This window comes from Mesocricetus auratus, unplaced genomic scaffold (genome assembly GCF_017639785.1).
Source record: "Mesocricetus auratus isolate SY011 unplaced genomic scaffold, BCM_Maur_2.0 Super-Scaffold_100694, whole genome shotgun sequence".
In the NCBI taxonomy this organism is placed as follows: Eukaryota; Metazoa; Chordata; class Mammalia; order Rodentia; family Cricetidae; genus Mesocricetus; species Mesocricetus auratus.
Genome location: NW_024429268.1, coordinates 861,693 through 882,655, shown reverse-complemented (window position 1 = coordinate 882,655; position 20,963 = coordinate 861,693). Strand labels below are relative to the sequence as shown.

Genomic DNA, 20,963 nt, shown 5'->3' with positions numbered 1-20,963 from the left:
TGCTCCTCCCAACTGCTTCCCTGATGACATGCATGAGTGCAGCAGCTACGTAAGTAACCCTGAGCCAGGAGATCCCACCATCCATAGGCAGCAGAATGACCTCAGGATCACTGAAATGTTAGGAAGACAAAGCTGCCATTTTGCATTCTTGCATGGTGGGCTGTGTGAATAAGGGTTACTTCCTGTTTACCCGTGGTGGTGTATGGATGAGGTGGGATAGGTAGAGAAACATGCCTCCTTGCAAACTCCCTCTGATTGTAAGCGTGGCAGGAGTCTCCAGCAGTTATGCTCTAAACCAGTTCTCAACTTGGGGGGGGTGCAACCCCTAGGAAGGGTCACACATCAGACATCCTGCATAGCCAATATTTATATTTATGATTCGTGGTATTAGCAAATTTACAGTTACGAAGTAGCAATGAAGTTCTATGGTTTTGGGGGGCGGGTCTCTGTAACTTGAAGAACTGTACTAAATGGTCGGAATGTTAGGAAGGTTGCAAGCCACAGATCTAAAAGGAGATTTTCCACTGGAATGCAGGTTGAATAAGCAAACCATCAGGTTTAATTTAACAGGTAAGAAAGCAAAAGCAGAGCGAACCCTTGTAAGTGGAGTTTTTAGTTGGTCTAGATAATAAAAAGCCAGAGTAAGATATAGAGGGAAATGCTGAGAGATCAGAGAGAAGGAGGAGCAAGCTACAAGCTATGCACACCTGCTTCCTAAGTGTCTCAGAAGACAGGAAAGCAATTTCCTGTTTCTCCCTGCTTACATCCTGTTTCTACCCAGCTACTTCACTTCCTGTCTGTCTGTACAGACCTCCAGACCACTATGGTTAGCTAGTGGCAAACTCCATTCTCTGACCCTCAGACAGGCTTTATTTGTACAAGCAAAATATCACCACAGGCCTTCCAGAGTGGAGGAAGTCAAATCTAGTGGCAAGAGCTGAGGAATACCTCAAGCATCTTGACTTTTGATTTCTGGTCCACCACTTTTCCTCCCCTCGCCCACCTCTGGGGCAATGTGGGATAGTCTACTTCCTGAAATAGGTGGCAACTTTCTTAGAAGTGATCCTTACCCACAATTCATCTGTGATAACTAGATACAAGAATATGCATAAAGGTATAATTACTTATAACTTGGGAAGCTTAATATGGGAAAGGGCAATGATGCCTTGTATATACTACTAGTGGTCGTCTTTGTGGGAGCTGGATGGAACATACTGAGACTAGCTTTGTTGTTTGTCCCAAAATCCTGTCTATTTCCTTATCTTGTCAGCTAAACTGTCTCATATCCAGCTGCAATTCCTCTTATTTACCTTTCTCAGTACTCTCTTCACCCCAGTGTTTTAACCCCAACATGTGTTTATAACATTTATCAGAAAAAATATAAATCTAAGAATCTAGTCTAACCATATAAATATAGGATCCCAAAAGCTTTCCGAGAGATTAGTGTATCAATATTTAATGCATTTAAAGTTTATACCGAATTCAAAAAATGTTTATTCGTCTATTTTAAAACAGCTTTCTGATGTGCTTTAAAAGCTGCATTATTTAAAAAAAAGAAGAAGAAGAAGAATTAGTAAGATGTAGCTCTATTGCAGTTTTGCAAGTCTCATTAATATCTGGCTGAGTAGAAGTACTTAGGTTTTCATCCTGGGGGCATGATTCAATGATAAGAGTGCTGCCTAGTGTTTGCAAGAACTGATTCAGAAGCTAGCACTGGGAAATAAAGGAGGAAGGAAGGAAGGAGGGAGGGAGGGAGGGAGGGAGGGAGAGAATTAGATAGGTAGTGGACTTGAGTTCTAGTACTTTTTGTTACCCAGCTGATAAAATCATGTGATGGTATCGAATCAGAGGTCAAAGAGCCACTTATGGTCTTCGCACCTCTCAGTGTGAACCCGGGGTCGCAGAAGCAGGATCCTCTAGTTCTAGAGCAAAATATCCCCAGGGACACAAACTGAGCACAGAAAAAGCCAAGAAGTACGCACAGTGCGTGTATCTTGAGACACAGTTTGAAGAGCAACAGCAGGAAGCATGTAGACCCAGGAAGACACGGGGAATGCCTCTGGATCAGGGTGCATGCTCAGATCTAAGAATTATGGATTGTAATTAAAGCACGATTTAACAGAGGACCCATTTATAGTGAGATATTCTTCTCTAAGAAAGTATTCCACAGTAAAATGAAAATCGTGGTTTGCACATTGCAAATCTTGAAAACAATCCAGGATTTGTAGCCCACTTAAGCTCACACAGCTCCTTGCTTTGCTCCTATATATCAGTTCTTTCAGCCATCATAAAAACAATAACTACTCAAGTAAGTTCAATAAATACGTGTTATTAAATTTGAATTTTATGATATAGAATCTGATTACTTCTCATATTTTAAGAAGCACAAAATACATGAGTGAATATTTATATGTATATTTATAATAATGATTTCCAAAGGACTTGTGGAAATATCTCAAGGGGGTTATTTGTTTGGCAGGGGGAAAAAAGGATAGCCCTCATTGAAATAAGTGCATGAGAAGATGTGTTTCCTTCTAAACAGCGTTTAAATGGGATGCAAAACAGAAAAATAAATGCTGGAAATATCCAGAAGAAGAGTTTTATCTCTCCTATTATATACTATATACTCCTACACCTTGGCACAGTTGGGAAGCAGCTTTCTGGTGAATCCTGCAGTTAGTGTGCAAAGCTCACTGGGAAAAGCCAGCTGCTCTATCCTGTCTGCCTCTGGTGCTGGACAACTCAACCTCCCCATCCTGAAGCGCATCCAAGCAGCCCCTTTCCAAGTCACAGACATATTACCACAGGTACACAGACATACATGCAGGAAAAATATCTATTTCATAAAATTAAAACTTGAAAAAATGTGAGATCTTATCTGTACAATTATTTTTCCCAAAGATACTACTCATGGGAACACCACATAAGTGAAAGGAGAAGATATTACTGACTGGGAGATATTTTCTTGGTCGTGTGTCCCCTGTACTGAGTTCTAACACCATGAATTAAGCTACAAATTTTTATGCTTTTTGTAAAAATAACATTGTTTGTTTTTTAGGAGGGTTGTTTTTGTTTTTTGTTTTGGTTTGGCTTGGTTTGGTTTGGTTTTGGTTTTTTGAGACAGGGTTTCTCTGTATGGCTTTGGAGCCTGTCCTGGAACTTACTCTGTAGACCAGGCTGGTCTTGAACTCGCAGAGATCCATCTGCCTCTACCTCCCAAGTGCTAGGATTAAAGGCATGCATCACCAACACAATAATTGTGTAACATGATAAAGGAAACAGTGCCTTAAAGCTTCCTAAGAAACGTTAATTGTTCTAATGATTGAAAAACATTGTATCAGAAATAAGTGAATATAGAATAAGCCACCTGGAAATCATGTAAGCAAAAAAAATTAGAAAGAAATATGAAAAGAATAAGGGAAAATTCAGTAAGTTCAGTTTAAGAAAAAGACAACATATAAGGACTAAGGTCTAAACGATGTATAATTAAAGTCCCAGAAGAAGAGAGAAGGCAAAAGCAATCACTGCAGAATTACTGATTATAAATGCTCTGCAACTAATGTGGCACCGAGAAGCATTTTGAAAGGCAATGAGACTATTGATCACTGGGGAAAGGTGCTTGTCACCAAGCCTCAAGACTTGATTTTGATCCCTGGGGCCCACATAATCATTGAAGGAAGAGGGCTGACTCCTGCAAGCTGCCCTCTGACATCTACTCTTACACGAGACTACACCCCAGCACACACACACACACACACACACACACACACACACACACACCATAAATAAATAAATGAATAAAGTATAAAACAAAAAAAACAGAAAAGAAATACCTTGAGTCTGTTTTTTTTCTTGGAACTTTTTAAATTTAAATTAGAAACAAGTTTGTTTCACATGTCAATCCCAGCTCCCTCTCCCTCTCCTCCTCCCCCGCCCCCAAGCCCCCACCCAATCCCCACTCCACTCTTCAGGAAGGATGAGGCCCTTCATGGGGGATCTCCAAGTCTGTCATATCATCTGGGTTGAGTCTGTTTTTTGACAGCCAAAATTTCTGATAGCCAAAGAGGGATTATTTTCTTACAAACCAAAAGAAAAGTGTACTTTGTATCATTAAAGAAATCAAAATTATTCTGACAACTTCTCACCGAATTATGAAATTTTCCTTTATTGAAGGTATATCTTGTATCTTCTGATTTTTTTGTTTCTTAAGAAAAACATTAACTCATGGAAAAACTGTAGCTCTTCTAGGGGACTCTTATCCCTGAAAAGAATAGCAAAGAACTGAAATAATGTAAGAAAAATTCTTTTTAAATGTGAGAAAATGAATGCAGCTGTTTTTAAGATGAGAAATACTTCAGGGTATTTCCTTTTGGGAGTAATGACCCAATAGAAAGAGAAAACATGAGGATGAAAATGAAACAGAGTATGTCACAAAAGCAAAGAACTTGATGCAGCAAGAGGGATTTGATGAATGATTGGAGGTGGGCCCACACAAAGGGACATCACATCCATTATACTGAGGGAAACTCCGTATTCAGATATAGACTCAGATGCAGATAAATCCAAAAGTGGGAAGAACTTTGTTCACTTTGATTGGCTCTGCTTTTATTCCCGAGATAAGAAATCAAAGCGCATTCTGACACTGAAGTGTGATGGGAAAGGACTATATGTAAAAAAAGAGAATGAGTAGAAGATGAATTGACTTGGAGGCTGGTAGGATTGCCCACCTTCCTAGCAGCTGATAGCTGTCCTCCACATGTATAGAGTGGGTGGCCAGTATCTTTGATTCCCCACTTTTCTGCAACCTAGTTCTACTCCTTAGATAGAATACAAGACTGGATTTCCAAAGCTTCCTATCTAGGTAATGTTACCTGCTGATGGAGGAAGAAGAGAAGGTTCTTGGGATTTGAAGAGTTAGAAGAATGATCCAATTATAACAAAAAGAGTTAAAAGCTAGATCCACATGTAGAAGACTAAGTCAGGACTCCTATGTCTTATGCTATATAAAAATCAATTCAAAATAAATCAAATTTATTAATGAAAGACTTAGTCCAGTAGGAGAAAACACTTCAAGTTCTATACTTAGACAACAACTTTCTGAAATTCATTCTAATCACTGAGGACTTCAAAACAATAACTGACAAATGTGATTGCATCAAATTTAAAAGCCTCTACACAGTCAAAGAAACAACCAATGGACACAGTCTGGAGAGTGCAAGAAAATCTTTACCAGCTACTCATCCAATAGCAGATTAATATACAGAATGCATAAAGAACCAAAAAGTTTAAGCACTAAGATGTCAATAATCCAATCAGTAAATGAACATGAACTAAACAGACACTTTTCAAATGAAGTACATGAAAAATGTTCCATATCTTCAGCCCACTGAGAAATTCATCTCATCCACATCAAAATGTCTGTCATTAAGATACAGAAAGAAACAAATGCTGCTTATAATACAGGAACCCTTATACACAACTAGTAAGAAAATAAATTAGTGTAGCCACTGTGGAAACCCATATGGTGGCTGGTCAAGCAGAAGTGTCCTGTGACACAGCTTTATCTCTTCTAGACCCATACTTAAAGAAACCAAACAGCACACACAGATATACCTTCATACCTGTGTTTATTGTGACACATTTGGTGATTATTCACAAACCAAATTATGGAACATGCCTAAATGTCTGCCAGTGTATAGATGTATCTTTGGTGACAGAAAGAGATGTGCAGCTCCATGCTGTCATCTTCAGCAGTCTGAGGAAGTTCTCTTGATCTTGGATGGACCTTCATCAAGGTAAAATTGGATCCTTGGCTTCAATACAAAGAGGAGTTTGGGGATGAGACAGTCTGAAGCAGAGTAAGGGTTTATTAAAGATATTTTAATATGGATTATAAGCATGTTCGTTAAGAAAAAGAGAGGCACTCTAGGAGAAGTAAGATGTACCCAAGAATGTGAGTATGACTTCTCTGACCAAGCAGAACCTCACTGTCTTTTCGATAGTCACTCCTAGGATTTGGGTGGGGTCTGAAGCCTTAATCTTCTGAAGGCCACTAAAAAACATCCCAAATGAGGTCACATGGTGGGTTCTGAGGAGCACCTGGCAGTATTACAAGGATAAGGCAAAGCACTAGGTCACAGGGAAGCAGAAAGTTAGGATATCTTTAAACAGAGTGAAAGGTCTTACTTGAGGTACCCAAAATATGCCAGTCCTTAAGTCTGGCTGATTCTTAGTTTAAACGAAAAAAGCAATATTGTGTCTATAAGGGTAGTCTTCTCTGCCAACATTAATTGTGCTATATATAGTTCTTTTTTTTTTAGAATTATCTCCCCTTTAATGAAAATATGTGCATAGAAAATTACAGTTGTCTGTATACAGGCACTAGAGTACGTGGAGTAAACACTCTGTCCAGAGAGACAGAACCAGGTTCCTCTTTTCCTCATCTGTGGGAAGTTTCAAGTCCTCTACAGGCACTGCGCAACCACTCCAGATTTGCTTCAGAGCATCCAGATGTGACAAAGGAAAGCAAAGTCCATGAAGCTCTGTTTCCTCATCTCTTCCCATCATGTGTGTCTGTCTCAGATTCTTTAGAGAATGATAGATGTAAATCACCTTTTGTGGAGCTTCATCAGACTGATCCTCATCTGGCCCTACTGTGATGACAGTGTGGTCTTTAAACTGCAGTCTTACTACACTGTCCAACGTTGGGAACTTTATACCTGGTTCCAACAGGTCTATTCCACTTTCCATGTAGTAAGGGGGGAGTCGATGCATGACAAAATCCTTCTTCATGTCTGATGACAGGAGTTCTTTTCTGTCCTCTAGCTGGTCTGCAAGGGTCCTTAGAAAGCCACTCAACTTTCTTAGTGCAGCAGCTGGGGTTTCCGCCTGCATGACCATCTGCCGGGGTATTCCAGTCCTCAGTGCCACATCTTCCTTTGCAATGTCAGATACAAGCCCGGAAAGGGAATCCAAAAGGAAATCTCCCCATGAATTGTTCTGGTAGGTGCTAATGGTCACATGAGTAGAGTGGGCCAGGCCTGAAGGAGTTTCTGCCTGATGAATGGTCCCTCTGGGGAAGTACAGCAAATCACCAGGCTTCAATATGAAGTCATGTATTGGTGTGCCAATCCGGGCCTCGGGCTCCACACTGTACTCACGTGCCAGCGGCACGGTTGGGGAGTAGAGGCGCCAGTGTTTCTCTCCCTCCAGCTGCAGGATAAAAACCTCGACATCATCATAATGGGGAGGGAGGCCCTGAGATACTGCTGGAGTCATGTATACATTTGAGCCAACTAAGGAGCCAAAGAAACATTCCAACTTTTCCTGGATCTTCCAAAGTTCATCCTTAAACCTTTGTGGTTGGTGAAACTGAATTGTTGCCCTCTTCTGATCAAAATCTTTTCTCAGCTGAAGGAAGTGTACCTTGCCACCCTTATTTAAAACCTTCTTCTTCCCATTGATGCACCGGCAGACATTCACGTCTTTTCCGTAGTACAACCCTTGAAGGCAGATCCTCTTCAGATCTGAGAGTCTGAACAGAGACTGGTAATATGTGGCCAGTGAAGGGTCCTCCCTCTGAATGAGAAGGGGCTTTTGTTCCCAGAATTCCTTGAAAAAAGTCTCTACCTTGATGGGTGAAATTAAACTTTCAAAAAGATCAGCAGGGCTATCAAAATTTAATGCAGACATACTTCCAGATACATCCATCTTCACCTGCTTGCAGGGAACAGACCAGTTTTCTTCCTCCCCATTTCCTATAGGCTCTTCATTCTTTGACATTATTCACTAGGAGGGAGGAAATGCAAACCGTGATAAACACACTCACCCAGCACCATATATAGTTCTTGATTTTTCCTTTCGAGTAGAAGCTTCCACCAGACTACCCCATCTGTACTATGAGAGCTCCTTTCCCTTCCCATGGTCCCATTACTCTCCTGTCTTCATATACTGCCGCAAATGGGGACACACACACACACACACACACACACACACACACACACACACACACGATTCAGCCACGAGGAAGAGTGAAGCTGTGCAGGAAAGTGATGGGAATAGGAGATCATCATGTTAAGTGAAATAAGCTAGTTTCAAAAGTCTCTGTTCCTTCTTGTATGTGAAATTTAGAGAGGACAAAAACAAATAGGAACATTAAAGAGGAAGGATTAAGGATGTAGAAGGTGAAAAGGAGCAGAGGGTAAAAATATATCAAAATATATTATTACACTGCCTTGAAATATTATAATGAAATCCATTACTTTGCATATTTTAATATATGCCAGTAAGACCCATTAAAACAAAAAAGAAATCTAGGAATGGAAGTCCAGAGCCATTTAATGTGAGTACTAAATTAGTGGGAAACTAAAAGACCACGTCAATATGGAATTAATTATAAATACAATTGTGATTTTTGTGATTTTCCTCACAAGTGCAATGGAGGAAGCTGTGGCTGGATGCTTGTTTATGAAGAAGTAATAACAGCTAGTTAGGAAGAATGAGGATACGGGTGTAAAAGGAAGAGTGAGAAGTGACAGAATTAAGTAATGCTTCTAACCAGAAAACCAATGGCTTTGAGAACCAGGTCGAGTGAACTTAAAAATTAAAGGCAATAGTTATAGGTTCACATTATTACAATTTTTAAAAAGCTAGAGAAGCAGTGACCGGGTCAAGGATATCACCATGGGGAAAGCTATCAGAACTGAGCTAGACTGGAAGACAGTTGGAAGTGAAGTTTTTGTAGGTCACGGTGGCTCAAAGTTGCAATGACTGCACTTTGAGATAATTAAGAAAATAATCGTGTTGCAATTGTAAAGCTATCTGTAGACTTGATGTACTGAAATTAAAGTTTTAAATCCCCTAAGCATTTTGTTATATAACTGTATGTATAAAATAGAAAGCAAGCTGAGCTTAAAGAGGTATGAAAAAACATTTTCATGACTTTTAATTTATTCTTTGGTTATTTCATAGATGTATATGATGCATTTGGGCCATAGCCACTCCTTAAAGCCCCTTCAAACTTCTAACTCATTCTAGATGCTCACAACACACACTCCCAACTTCACATCCCTTTCTCCTAGTGTTAAGGGAGAAGCTTTTTCTTGCTAGCCGCTTTCCTGCCCGCCTGGTTCTAGATCCGCATCAGTCCCAAATAAACACACAGGAGGCTATATTAGTTATGAAGCTGTTGGCCTTGCTTGTCTCTTACTGGCTAGGTCTGCTTTAAGTAATTACCCCATAATTGTTAATCTAAGTATTTCTCTTACCGGAGAACAGTTCCAGGCTTCCTACCCCATAGCATTACATGTCAAACTCTCTTGTGTTTCTCCTTCCCAGAATCCTCCTGGACTCCTAGCCCCACCTATCTAGATTCCTATTGGCCAGCAGTAATTTATTAACATATACACAGGACTTCCCCAACATCCTAGTCCATTAGTCTTGTCCATATGTGCATAACATTTGTGGCCATCCCTTGGAACATGGGCAGCCTACCTAGCACAACATCCCTAAGGAAGAACAACTCACCTTCTCCCCATAGCCATTAACTGCTAGTAGCTCTGCACCTAACAGTAGGGTCTCATGTGCCCTAGTGCTGTTCAGTTTATTGCTATATGCGGATTCTTTCCCACTGAATTTGGGTGAAATGTGCAATTCTGTATTTCTTCAAGGTCACAGATGATGCTGGGCACCGTTCTGAGAACCTCATGGAAAATAACTATAAAGGAAGATCTCACTTTAATTAAGCTGTGATTATAACAACTCAGGCGGAAATTGGGGCTTTAAATATTTTATTCTTCCTCCTTTGACCTTTGAAAGTTGTGTTTCTCTGCTCTACATAGGCTTAATAAAAAAATGTGATAAATATCATGCTTCTGCTTCCATTGAATTAACAAGCTTATAAACTTTGACTACCCCTAGGTTCTACTTGGCTGTTTCAGGGCTCCCAGCTATTGGCTAATATGTGAGGACAAACACAGGCTTTCCAATTGCCCAGTAACCCCTGTCAATGGCTCCTCTCATCTGACCCAGCTGCTACTTGTACATCTCTGATACCTTCCCAGGACAGACATTTAATATGCCAATGTTCACAACTCTATAACTAGATCAAATACCCACTATTAATTTCAGTTTAAAAAAAGTCACCTAAATTGGTCTTTCTTTTGTTTCTTTTTTGTATCCTTCTTGCTCATCTTCTGCAGCAACTTGAAATCACGCGATTGGCATCTTATCCTATTTAAAATTTCTACCCCCTTCCCACAAGTCCAAGCCATTGCCCTAGGAACAGGACGCAGTTTTTCAGAAATCTTCAGCTTATAAGCCCCAAGAGTGGCGACTGCTTCATGCAAACACAGCCTTGACAAGCCATCCCTCCATCCAAACTACTCACTGCATATTAGAACATTTAGAATCATGGCACGGTTATGGTTTGGACTTTTGAGTCAGACACCATAAATTGTGTTCCAGTATAAGTAGGAAAAAAATTTGTTTGGAGAATCACATGAGTTACATGGTGGAATGCCCAAGTCAACATGAAAACTAATAAATGAGAAGAGCAAGCCAGGGCTCTGTAAGTGGGCTTTCTGAAGCAGATAAACACACGGAAACCCAGCGAATAGTAAGATGGTTTTCCAAAACGGTGAGACTAGCCCAAATAAGTGTTGTTATTATTTGTTTAGCTACATTTAAATTTTTATTATTGGGAAGTTCCATACATTTATATAATACATTTTAGTCATTTTTTACCCTACCCCCAACTTCATCTTCCTCTTTTTCTCAGTGGAAACATTCTTTTGAACAAGTACTCCTATATGCACACACACACACACACACACACACACACACACACATTCATGGCTTCTTTTCATGTGTAGCCCACTGAGTTTAATACACAGTTATCTGTTTGAGCATCAATGGGAGGTTATGATAAGTAGAGTAATGATAAGTTATCTGTAGCTAACCACTGGAGTAAATAACACATCTGCTAATAACTGTCAATTGTCAACCATCTCTCTAGGAGACTTGGGAACTCGTGAGACCCTTCCACATCTATGATGAAAATTTTATAGCCCTAATCTTTAGCTGCCCACGTCTCAGAGAACATCATGGCAGAAAACAAAGAGAATGTAAGAACTGACAAATGGAGATGTGTAGCAAAAAGTGTCTTCTGAACGTGACAAAGACATCACAAGCACAAACACACTGCAGGTTTAAATGTATACAATTAAAGCACATATCTAAATTTAAATAGAAGTTAGCCTGGTAAATAAAAAGAAAAACATTTCGTATGAATAATCTAGATGAGCTCTAAATAATAGCTAAAGTACCAGGCAGGGTTTAACTAACATCAACTAGTGCCTTATATCCAGATTAAGCCCAACATCCCAAAGTATATGTGGCAGCAATGGCAAAAGTCTTTATGTGTGTCAAAGATGCCATATCCAGAGACCTTACTGCAGCTGTAACAATAAACGGCACACTTGTTGAGGGTATAGGTAACTGTTTATTGTAGAAATTACTTACACGAGAAAACGGGCAATCCAGATGAGTCAAGTAGCTTTCCATCACCGAACCGGAAGCCAAAAAGAGAGCATGTGACTCTACTGCACAGTCTTTTATCAGCATCTCAGTACAGGCCTCTAGCCACGCCCCAAAGTGGGCATGGCTAGGGGCATAGTTCACCTGCCTTTCATTACCACATCCTTATGTGCCTCTAGCGTGCCTCATGGCTATCGCAGTCCTAAAGTCTCCTCCTACACTTATGATTTCTGCTGTTTTTGTGTTTGTGCATGCATGTGTACACAGTACATTTGTGAAGAACGCTTGTATGTGATCATGTGCTCGTGCAAACACACAAACTTGTGCGTGCATGTGGAGCCCAAGATGTCAATGTTAATGTCTTACACTGTTGCTCTCCATTGTGTCTTTTGAAGAGCACTCACCTGCCTCACCAAACCCAGAGCTCAGTGATGGGCTAGCCCGGCTTCTGGGGAGCCCTACTTCTGGGGAATAAAAGCCAAATGCAAGTCATTCTCGATTCTGTAGGAAACAAAACAAAACACGTAGTTGGTGAGGTTAACCAAATCACAGATTTATATGCAGAGAGATGATTAGTACATGGATTATAGAAACCCAGTGCATCTCCTTTTGGTGAAACACACTGAGAATCAAGTATCTCTTGATGCTACGTCCTTCTGTCTCTTTTAAACACAAAACTCTTCTTTATCGGATACCTTCTACCTGGCTCCCTTGGAGTCTGTGCCTTCTTGCCTCACAACTGGTTTGTTTTCTCATTACTAAGTATCTGTCTCCTGCCTACCTCAGCATTGTCTCCTTTTTATCCTGGAATGGACATAGAGAAAAGACCGTTGGCCCAGTCTCTTCTGCCCTTCTCCTAAATGCCTGTGTTTGCTTTTGCTCTACCTGATTCCCTAAGCCAGAGTATTGATGTTTCTGAGAAAAGTCAGAGAGGTAGCTTTCTCTCTCTGCTTATTTGCAATGAGCTAGTGTGGTCATTCAGGGGACATTCAGAGTGACAATGCACAGGAAGATCAAAGCCACACACAGAGCTGGAGCACTCTGTGCCCAGCTGATTCACATTTTAAGCATTGGCAACTGTAAGGCCTAACTATTGTCCAGCTTCTCAAAAGGGCATTGTATCTAGGAACGGTATTATTAGTGATGTGTTGTATAGTCTCCCAGTAAAAGACATTAAATAAGAGAGCACATTTTTATTGGGTAATATTAAACCATTCGCTTCTACATAGACTTGCTTTAACCAGCTTGAACAAATTAGTTATTCTCAGTAGATTACCCTCATTGGTAATTCTATAATAAAGATTTTAGAGATGGTGCATTACCATCACTGGCATTATAATTTTTATTTCAGAATCCTAGTAATCGAATATTCATTATCTAATTGTAATTAAAATGCATGATTCTCTTAAGAACACTTATAACTATTTAAATGAATATGAACTTTATTAAAGGGATAAAAGTAGGATATTAAAATTATTCCAAGAGGGTAAGTTTTATTCTTAAAGAACTGTAGAATTGCAATAGTAAGAAATAAAGAATAAAGAAAGGCAACAGAAAAGTCATAAAAGTAACAAGCAGACATTCCTGATAAGTTACAGTGGTGATTTAATCAGGAGAAAATAAGCAAGATACATAGGACCTAGTAAGCTCCTTGAAGACTGGAGTGAGAGTTTGTTCCCCTTTGCTTTCCCCAGGAGTCCAGTGATAGTGCCTTGCAATCCCCTGAATACCCAATAAATACATGTTGAATGGAAAAACAAAACAACCTGTGTCCCAAAGTTATAAACATTTTATGAGTAATTTTCCAGTAACTTTGTAGATGCTACATTGAGAGAAATTCAAGGTTGGACCCGGTTAGGATGTATGCTTTTCATTAGAGGATTAACTCAGAAAACCAATTTGTTGAGATGATAAACTTGTTCAGGTGGCATCCAAGCTCTGAAGAAGAGTAAGGGCCTGGGTAAGTTGCCCCTTTCTGTTATCTGCTGTGAAGTCTTTGCTGTTATGGCCATCAACCTCCAATTCTTTACTATTTACATAGAGAAGCCATTCCTCTCCAGTTCTTCTCTGTTATACATAGAAAGGCCATTCTACCCAGGTCTTTACTATATACATAGAATGGCTGTCTCTCTCTTACTCTTTTTGTTTTTTAACATAGGGCAGTCATCCCTCATCACCTAGAAGGAAGTATATGCTCAAATAAAAATCAGATATCTTTATATACATTGTAGAATTGTGTTCTAATCATGACAATTATTGACATTAATGCTTATTGTGAGGAGAAGAAATGGGATGACTTCAATAATAATTTACTCACATGGCAATAATATTAACCAAATGCTGACTACAGTCAGGTAACTTGTTTACATTTCACCAAATATATTTTGACAGGTAGTTAAGTGAAGAATTTTCCCTAAATGGGATACATACAGATTTTTTAAAAACCCACAGAAATGAATAGCATTGGCCAAAAATAATTGGCATTCTGAGCAAGAAGAATTAGCTCTCAGGTGAAACGAAGCCCAGATACAGGGAAGCCCAGACAGTAGTTTGGGGTCTTATTTAAAGAAAGGGACCAGAATTAAAAATTACAATTTTTCCAAAACAATGATGATAAGCCATCAGTGACTTTTCCTCTTGAGCTGTAAATATCATAGATAGACATGTATAAATTTAACAGTGTAGTTCAGTCATTTTTAAATATTAGTCCACCTAAGAAATCATCCAGATAATGTCATGGACCATAATCCCTAGTTGATCCCAGAAAATCAACCTCTTCGAAGAAAACTACAGTTCTGACTTCTAAAATAATAGAAGCAAGTCCGTCTTCAAGAGGAAGAAGGAAAAGAAGAGAGATTTGTTTCTCTTTCACTTCCTTTTATCCTAAATTTCCTTATCCCCGCCCCTAGGGCAGGTAGCTTTGTGGGGCTCACCCCTACAGGAAAGGTTTATTTTCCACTTATATTTTGAAGATCCAGCTCATCCTTGTGGAAAGGCGTGGCTACAAGGTCATGAGGCAGCTCATCTCATTGCATCTATGGTCAGGAAGCAGAAAGATGAAGGATGGTGCTCGGGGTCATTGCTTCCTGTGTATGAAGTCTAAGAACCCAGAGCATGGGATAGTGCTGTCAGTTCTAGAGGAGATAGTCATACCTCAGTTAACCTTATCTAAACCCTCCCCCACAAGTATGCCCAGATTTTTGTTTCCATAGTGTCTCTAAATCCCACCAAGTTGTCAGTCAAGATTTCACCATATTCCATTTTATTCCACACCTGTTATATGTTATTATTATGATATCAGTATGTCATAATTTTGTCAATGTTCTCTTTTTGATGAATATCTGAGATGAGAAAACTTCTCCCGAATTTTTAAGGAATTAAAATTTCACCATATTCCATTTTATTCCACACCTGTTATATGTTATTATTATGATATCAGTATGTCATAATTTTGTCAATGTTCTCTTTTTGATGAATATCTGAGATGAGAAAACTTCTCCCGAATTTTTAAGGAATTAACTTAATTGATTGTATTAATGAAGCCCAGGGATCAAATCATCCACTCTCTGTGTTAGTTACTTTTCTTGTCAGTGTGACAAAATTGTCTGACAGAAACAGCATAAGGAGGGATGATTTATTCTGGCTCAATCTCAGAGGATTCAAAGTCAAAGTTGCTTGACCCCCAACATGTTGGCAGGAACAAGAGACAGAAGCAAGATGTTTACTTCACGGCCATCCAAGAAGCAGAGAAAGAAGATGAGCATGAAGGTGGAGATCAAAGCAGGATATGGCCTCCAGGGACATGATCTCAAGTGACTTCCTACAAAGTCCCCCCACCTCATACATTTCATCAAGCCCTATAATGCCATCGCGTTACCAATCCACTAGTGTATTAGTTCATTCATTAGGTTAGAGCGTCTGTGATCTAATTGTCTCTAGAAATACTCATGCAGACACACTCAGAGGTACACTTCACTGAGTTCGTAGGCATTTCTCAATACCATCATGTTGGTACTGGCAATCAAAATTAATCACCCCACTATAGTTGGTTAGTGGGAATGAGCATCTAGTGTTTCATAGTTAAGATGCTAAGAACCTACCAATGCTCTCTTCCAATTTGCTTCCTACTCTCATTTATTCCTTCTGAAGTTCTGGGAAGTATTTCCCACCAAAAAAAAATATATATATATATTTAAAAAGCCACAGAATGCTAAAACCTAAGCTTCATAATACGTAATACTGAATACTATTTATCAACATATTAATATGTATTATAGAAAATGTTTCTTTTCCAGAATGCTGGATTAAGCAAAGCTAAATATACTTGGATTCAATTCAGGGTTTCTCATAGTCATTATAATACAGTTTTGGGCTTCCAAGACTGAAATCTGAAGTATACATAGCATCCACACATGGGATTTTTTTTAATTTCTTTTTTAAATGATTTTTATTTAAACTAAAATCAACCTTATTTACATACCAATCACAGTTCCCTCTCCCTCCCATTCTTCCCCTCCCCCCACCATATCCCTATCCAGTCCCCATCCACTCCTCAGAGAGGGTAAGGCCTACCCCCACACACGGAATGTTGAGCATCTTTTTCCAACAGAAATTATACTGCTACTTTCCAAACTTGGTAGGTAATTCCAGAAAACCCAAATTTTAAAATGATCCATAACTTTTATGGACTAAATGATGTCCACATAAATTTTGTTTATTAAAGTCTTGAGCCCTAATGTGAATAGATATGGGAATAGGACTTTTCAGTAACTAAGGTTAAGTGAATTTATAAGAATGGGCCCTTGATCCAATAGGATTGACACCATTGTAAGAAGACAAATGAAAGATCTCTCTCTCCTTCCTTCCCTCCCTACCTCTCTTTATAAGCATGAGCATAAAAGAAAGGTCATATGAGGACACAGTGAAAATGCAACCCAAGAAGAGGCTTCATCAGAAATCTGTTGCTAGATATTTAATTACACTATGTAAAGTTATGTCACTGTGGTTAGTTTAACAAAAAAACTAAATAGTCAATAGCTAGGCAGGAGGTAAGGAGGTTTAGGTGAGACTTCCAGACAGAAGGAACTCTGGGAAAAAGAAAGGGGAGTCACCAGCTGGACACAGAGGAAGCAAGACCCACAGGAGGAGAGGTAAACGTCGTGGAGTCACCGGGCAGCACGTTGATTAATAGAAATGGGTTAATTTAAGTTATAAGAACTAGTTAGGAACCATCCTAAGCTAAGGATGAGCTTTCACAATTAATAAGAAGTCTCTCTGTGTCATTATTTGGGAGCTGGCTGACAGGACAGAGAAAGACTTGTTACAGAGTTACGGAAACCAACTCTAACACCAACTTAAATCTAGTGAATTGAAGTTTTAATATATCCCTGAGTGGGTTATTAATTATCTGCTTCTCTCCAAACCCAAGATCCAGCTGTCTATAGCTAGACATACCACTGAGAACCCCATATAAGATCTTCTTATAGGTTCTTATTTCAATCATTTTCTCCTATGTCACATGAGAAACAAAAATCCTCTTTCAAAATATGCTGATGTCACATTTCAGGAAAGCCATGTGCTTGGCTAGCTATGATTGAAGAAAGAGCCCATGTGCTCCTTGTTCACGATATCCCCAACAGGAGGATGCTGGAGTGTTACATGATTCTAGCAGTAACAATCCTGTTTCAGTCTGTGTGCCCTTGAGGTCATTATGTAAACAAAGAAATGTGCTGTCTATGTTCATAAAACAAGAATCCCCATGACTTCTCACTTCTAAGGTTGGAAAATAGTATTGGCAAATTGATAGCAGCTGTGTGGGATAAAATGCAGCAACTGCATCAATGCTCAGTCTACAAAATGCTGGGTACCAAAACCCCTCTGAGTTACACCAGGTTGTTTTTTGCGTAACTCATTCCAGCTCCAAAACAACAACGTAGGGATTATCTCCACTTTCACAAGTCCCATTTAATTAAGAGCCACTGAGTGTCTTCTTCATCTCTCACCAAAGTTCCCAGCAGACATTCCCCAACGGTTTCCACGCCTGACATGTACTCTGATTTTTTTTTGATACCAGACATCTTGCATTTAAAATAATTGACAATTTTTCCTCACAGAAGCTTTTGTTTTCTGCATTCACATTAGCCATAATTCTTTTGGAGTCCTTCCAAATTTCAGACATTTGTTTTCGATCTCCTTGAGACTGACAGCAAACATAAGGCCATTTCCTCACTGCCTCTGATTCTCAGTGCCAGTTCCTAAGAGGCAATTTGAGGGTTTATTTTTATTTGGACCATCTCATCCTGAAGCATATTTTTTCATTATTGTAGCCAAGAGGGTGTGCCTTTAACAGATGTTCCCATCCTTCAACCTCTTATTGATAACCTATAAACAAATATTGAACATCTCAAGAGAGTAACAGAGTTCAAAGCCCAGTGAAAGAAACTGGGCCTGCCTTCAAGCAAGTCTTTTGTGTTCCCTCAGGGGCAAAGTGGCCTGTTAGGGTGTAGAGGGGATGACAAGTGTGAAGTATGAAGTTTGAATAGGGGCAATCAAAATGAGTGATGTTGATATGGATCGGGTTACATAAAAGAGGCTTTAAAGGTTACTACAGGAAGAAAAGAAATACTTCTCAGTTAAAAGTAGAATTCTTGAATCTTTGGAAAATAACACCTGTTAGGATGGGAAAATTCACAAAATAAAGAACCCACAGCATTATCACCCTTTCTTCTAGAAACAAATGTGTTAGTACAGATGCCCTTCAAACAAAAGAATCCATCTAAGCAAAAGCTATAGTGGAAAGATCTGTTCATTATCTTCATAACTGGGGAGATGTATATACAGGTTACTAAAGAACTGGAGAATTATCTTGGTCCTTGGTACTTGGGTGAGGAAGTTCAACATTAAGCACTCGTTTCCCTAGAAGTTACTCCAAAGAATGAAGTAAAGACAATATTGGATAAATGAGTTTTTTAAAAAGTGGGTACACACCCAGCCATACCCAAGGACCGTTCAGCCAAGAGAAGGGATGTGAATCAAGCAGAGCAAAGGACTGAACACCTCTTCTCTTTGATCGCTAAAGCTTTTAGCGAGGCGAGCTTGAAAACTTCATTCTCTCCTGGATGGCAAGCGCCTTGGGCAGGAAAACTGCATTCCATCTCGTTGGACCACCTAAGGAAGTAAAGCACTGTGCCCTGTGACTGTGGGCTTTAACTGTGGGGCACAGTTTATGCTGTGTAGCCCAAACCTCAGGAAGGGCGTTTGAGGCAGCAGATGGGGAACCACATTTATTATTACCTTGAGTTTATCAATTAGCGCTTTTTTTTGAAAAAGTCAAATTGATAGACTTTAACACCTATGAGAAAAGCAGAGAGCATGAATAGCAAAACAGAACTGAAAAAGCTTGCATCACGTTGCTGTTGGCCATACCACAGTTGAAAAAGTGTTGGGAAGAAACACAAACTAGTTTACACTGAAAATTAAACAGCTTAGCTTATATTGACAATTGTATTTGTTTTGTTTTTATTTTTTTAAGTTTATGCTTTTAAAATTTGTTTTGCATTCCAACCACGGTTCTCCCTCCCACCTTTCCTCCGGATATGCCTTGCTTCCCCCCACAACCCCCCCTCTACTCCTCCCATAGGGTAAGGGCTCCCATGGGGGTTGACAAAGCCTGGCCCACAAAATTGAGGCAGGACCAAAGACCCCCACCATGTACCAAGACCCAGCACGGCATCCTATCAGAGGGAATGTGCTCCAACAAGCCAGATCATGCACCCAGGATAGATGCTGGTCCGTCGGTCAGTGATCCCTCAGACATATCCAACTACACAATTGTCTCCCACATTCAGAGGGCCCAGTTCAGTCCCATGGAGGCTTCTAGACTTGTGGGTCTAGAGTTCATGAGTTCCCACAAGCTTGGTTCAGCTGTCTCTGTAGATTCTTCCTTCATGATCTTGACCTCCTTTGCTCATGTGTTCCCTCCCCCTTCTCTTCAGCGTGATTCCTGGAGCTCAGCCTGATGCTTGGATGTGTATCTCTGAATCTGATTCTATTAGTTACTGGGTGAAGGCTCTGTGATGACAGTTGGGGTAGTCACCAGTCTAATTACATGGGAAGGTCGGTCCAGGAACCATCTCCACCGTTACTAGGAGTCTTGGCTGGGGTCATCCTTGTGAATTCCTGGGAGTTTCCCTAGTTCCGTGTTTCTCCCTAACCCCATATTGGCTCTCTCTGTCAACCCTCTCCCACTCCAACCCTCTCCCAACCTGACCATCCCTTTGCCTCATGTTCCCATCCCACAAGCCTTCCCTTTACCCCCCACCCCCATTTTACTTGGGAGATCTCATCTGATTCCCCTTCCCAGGACAATCCATGTATTCCTCTGAGGGTTCTCATGGCTACCTAGCTTCTCTGGAGGTGTGGGTTGTAGTCTGGCTACCCTTTACTTTACATCTAATATCCACCCGTGAGTTAGTACATACACTGTGCACTCAAGACTGGGTTATCTTGCTCAGGATGGTTTTTTATTTGTTTGTTTCTTGTGTTCTTTTTTGTTTGTTTAATTCAGGCCACAAAGAAATGGTTAATTGTATTTACTGTCATTACTTTAACCAGAAGCATTGTACCCAGTGGAAACCCCTCGTCTTAAGCTCATCTTTAGCCTACCAGTTACAAGTCCCAAGCTGCTCTCCTGATTCTCGTTTGTTTGTTTACTTGCTTATTTGTTGATGGGTTTTGTTTTGTTTGTTTTGCTTTTTGAGACAGGATTATATTCGGGAGCCCTGCCTGGCTTGGAACTCACTATGTAGATCAGACTAGCCTCAGACTTGCAGTAATCCTCCTGCCTCAGGACAGAAGCTGAGTTTATAGGCATGAACTACCATGCTCATCTCTGGTTCATTTTTACCTGTACTGTGACAGGCAATTCTCAGGAATGCTTGCTGGCATTTGAAAAGGTGGATGTCACAGTTTTGAGAGTCTACCTCCTTTCCCAATTCCTGACCCCTTTGTCCCAACAGAAACAGTAATGGACTAGTTCATACTAGGATCAAACTAGATAAAATTTGATAGATAAAAATAGCCTAGTTTTAGAAATTTTTATAGTCAAAGAAGAAGTAATAAATTAGGTTTCTACAGACTGTGAAATTGGTTTTCAGAAATGCCTAGGTCAGCAGTGTCTTTAGATGATACCAGAGAAACCTGGCCACTCCTGGAGAAGTCTAAGAGGCCAATAGGAAAGGCTGATTTGCCTAGTTCTTGGTATATTCCTCACTAGCAGTCCCTGTTACCTGTATGATAAAGCAGAGGTTGGTCTGGAAGAAAAAAATAGATGGTTTGGTTATGACTTTTGGAGTCTGAGAGATACAAAGTACACCCGAACCCCATAACAGTGGCATAAAACTCGTCTAGTTTCAAGATGAAGACAGACA

General features: G+C 39.9%; 2 protein-coding genes across 2 annotated transcripts in view; one reads left to right on the top strand and one right to left on the bottom strand.

Moving 5' to 3' along the window:
• Positions 1-20,963, top strand: part of Cntnap2 (contactin associated protein 2) — a 2,029,549-nt gene that overhangs the window by 1,561,508 nt on the left and 447,078 nt on the right. The gene's annotated exons all lie outside the window — the stretch shown is intronic.
• Positions 6,320-7,838, bottom strand: LOC121137752 (ribosomal oxygenase 2-like). The gene has a single exon (XM_040740425.1). It carries the CDS (start codon positions 7,780-7,782, stop codon positions 6,382-6,384), a length of 1,401 nt encoding a protein of 466 aa, XP_040596359.1. The 5' UTR covers positions 7,783-7,838; the 3' UTR covers positions 6,320-6,381.

What these genes read in the sequence shown, in the direction of transcription:
- LOC121137752 (XM_040740425.1), bottom strand. Translation starts at nt 7,782, where the DNA reads ATGTCAAAGAATGAAGAGCCTATAGGAAATGGGGAGGAAGAAAACTGG.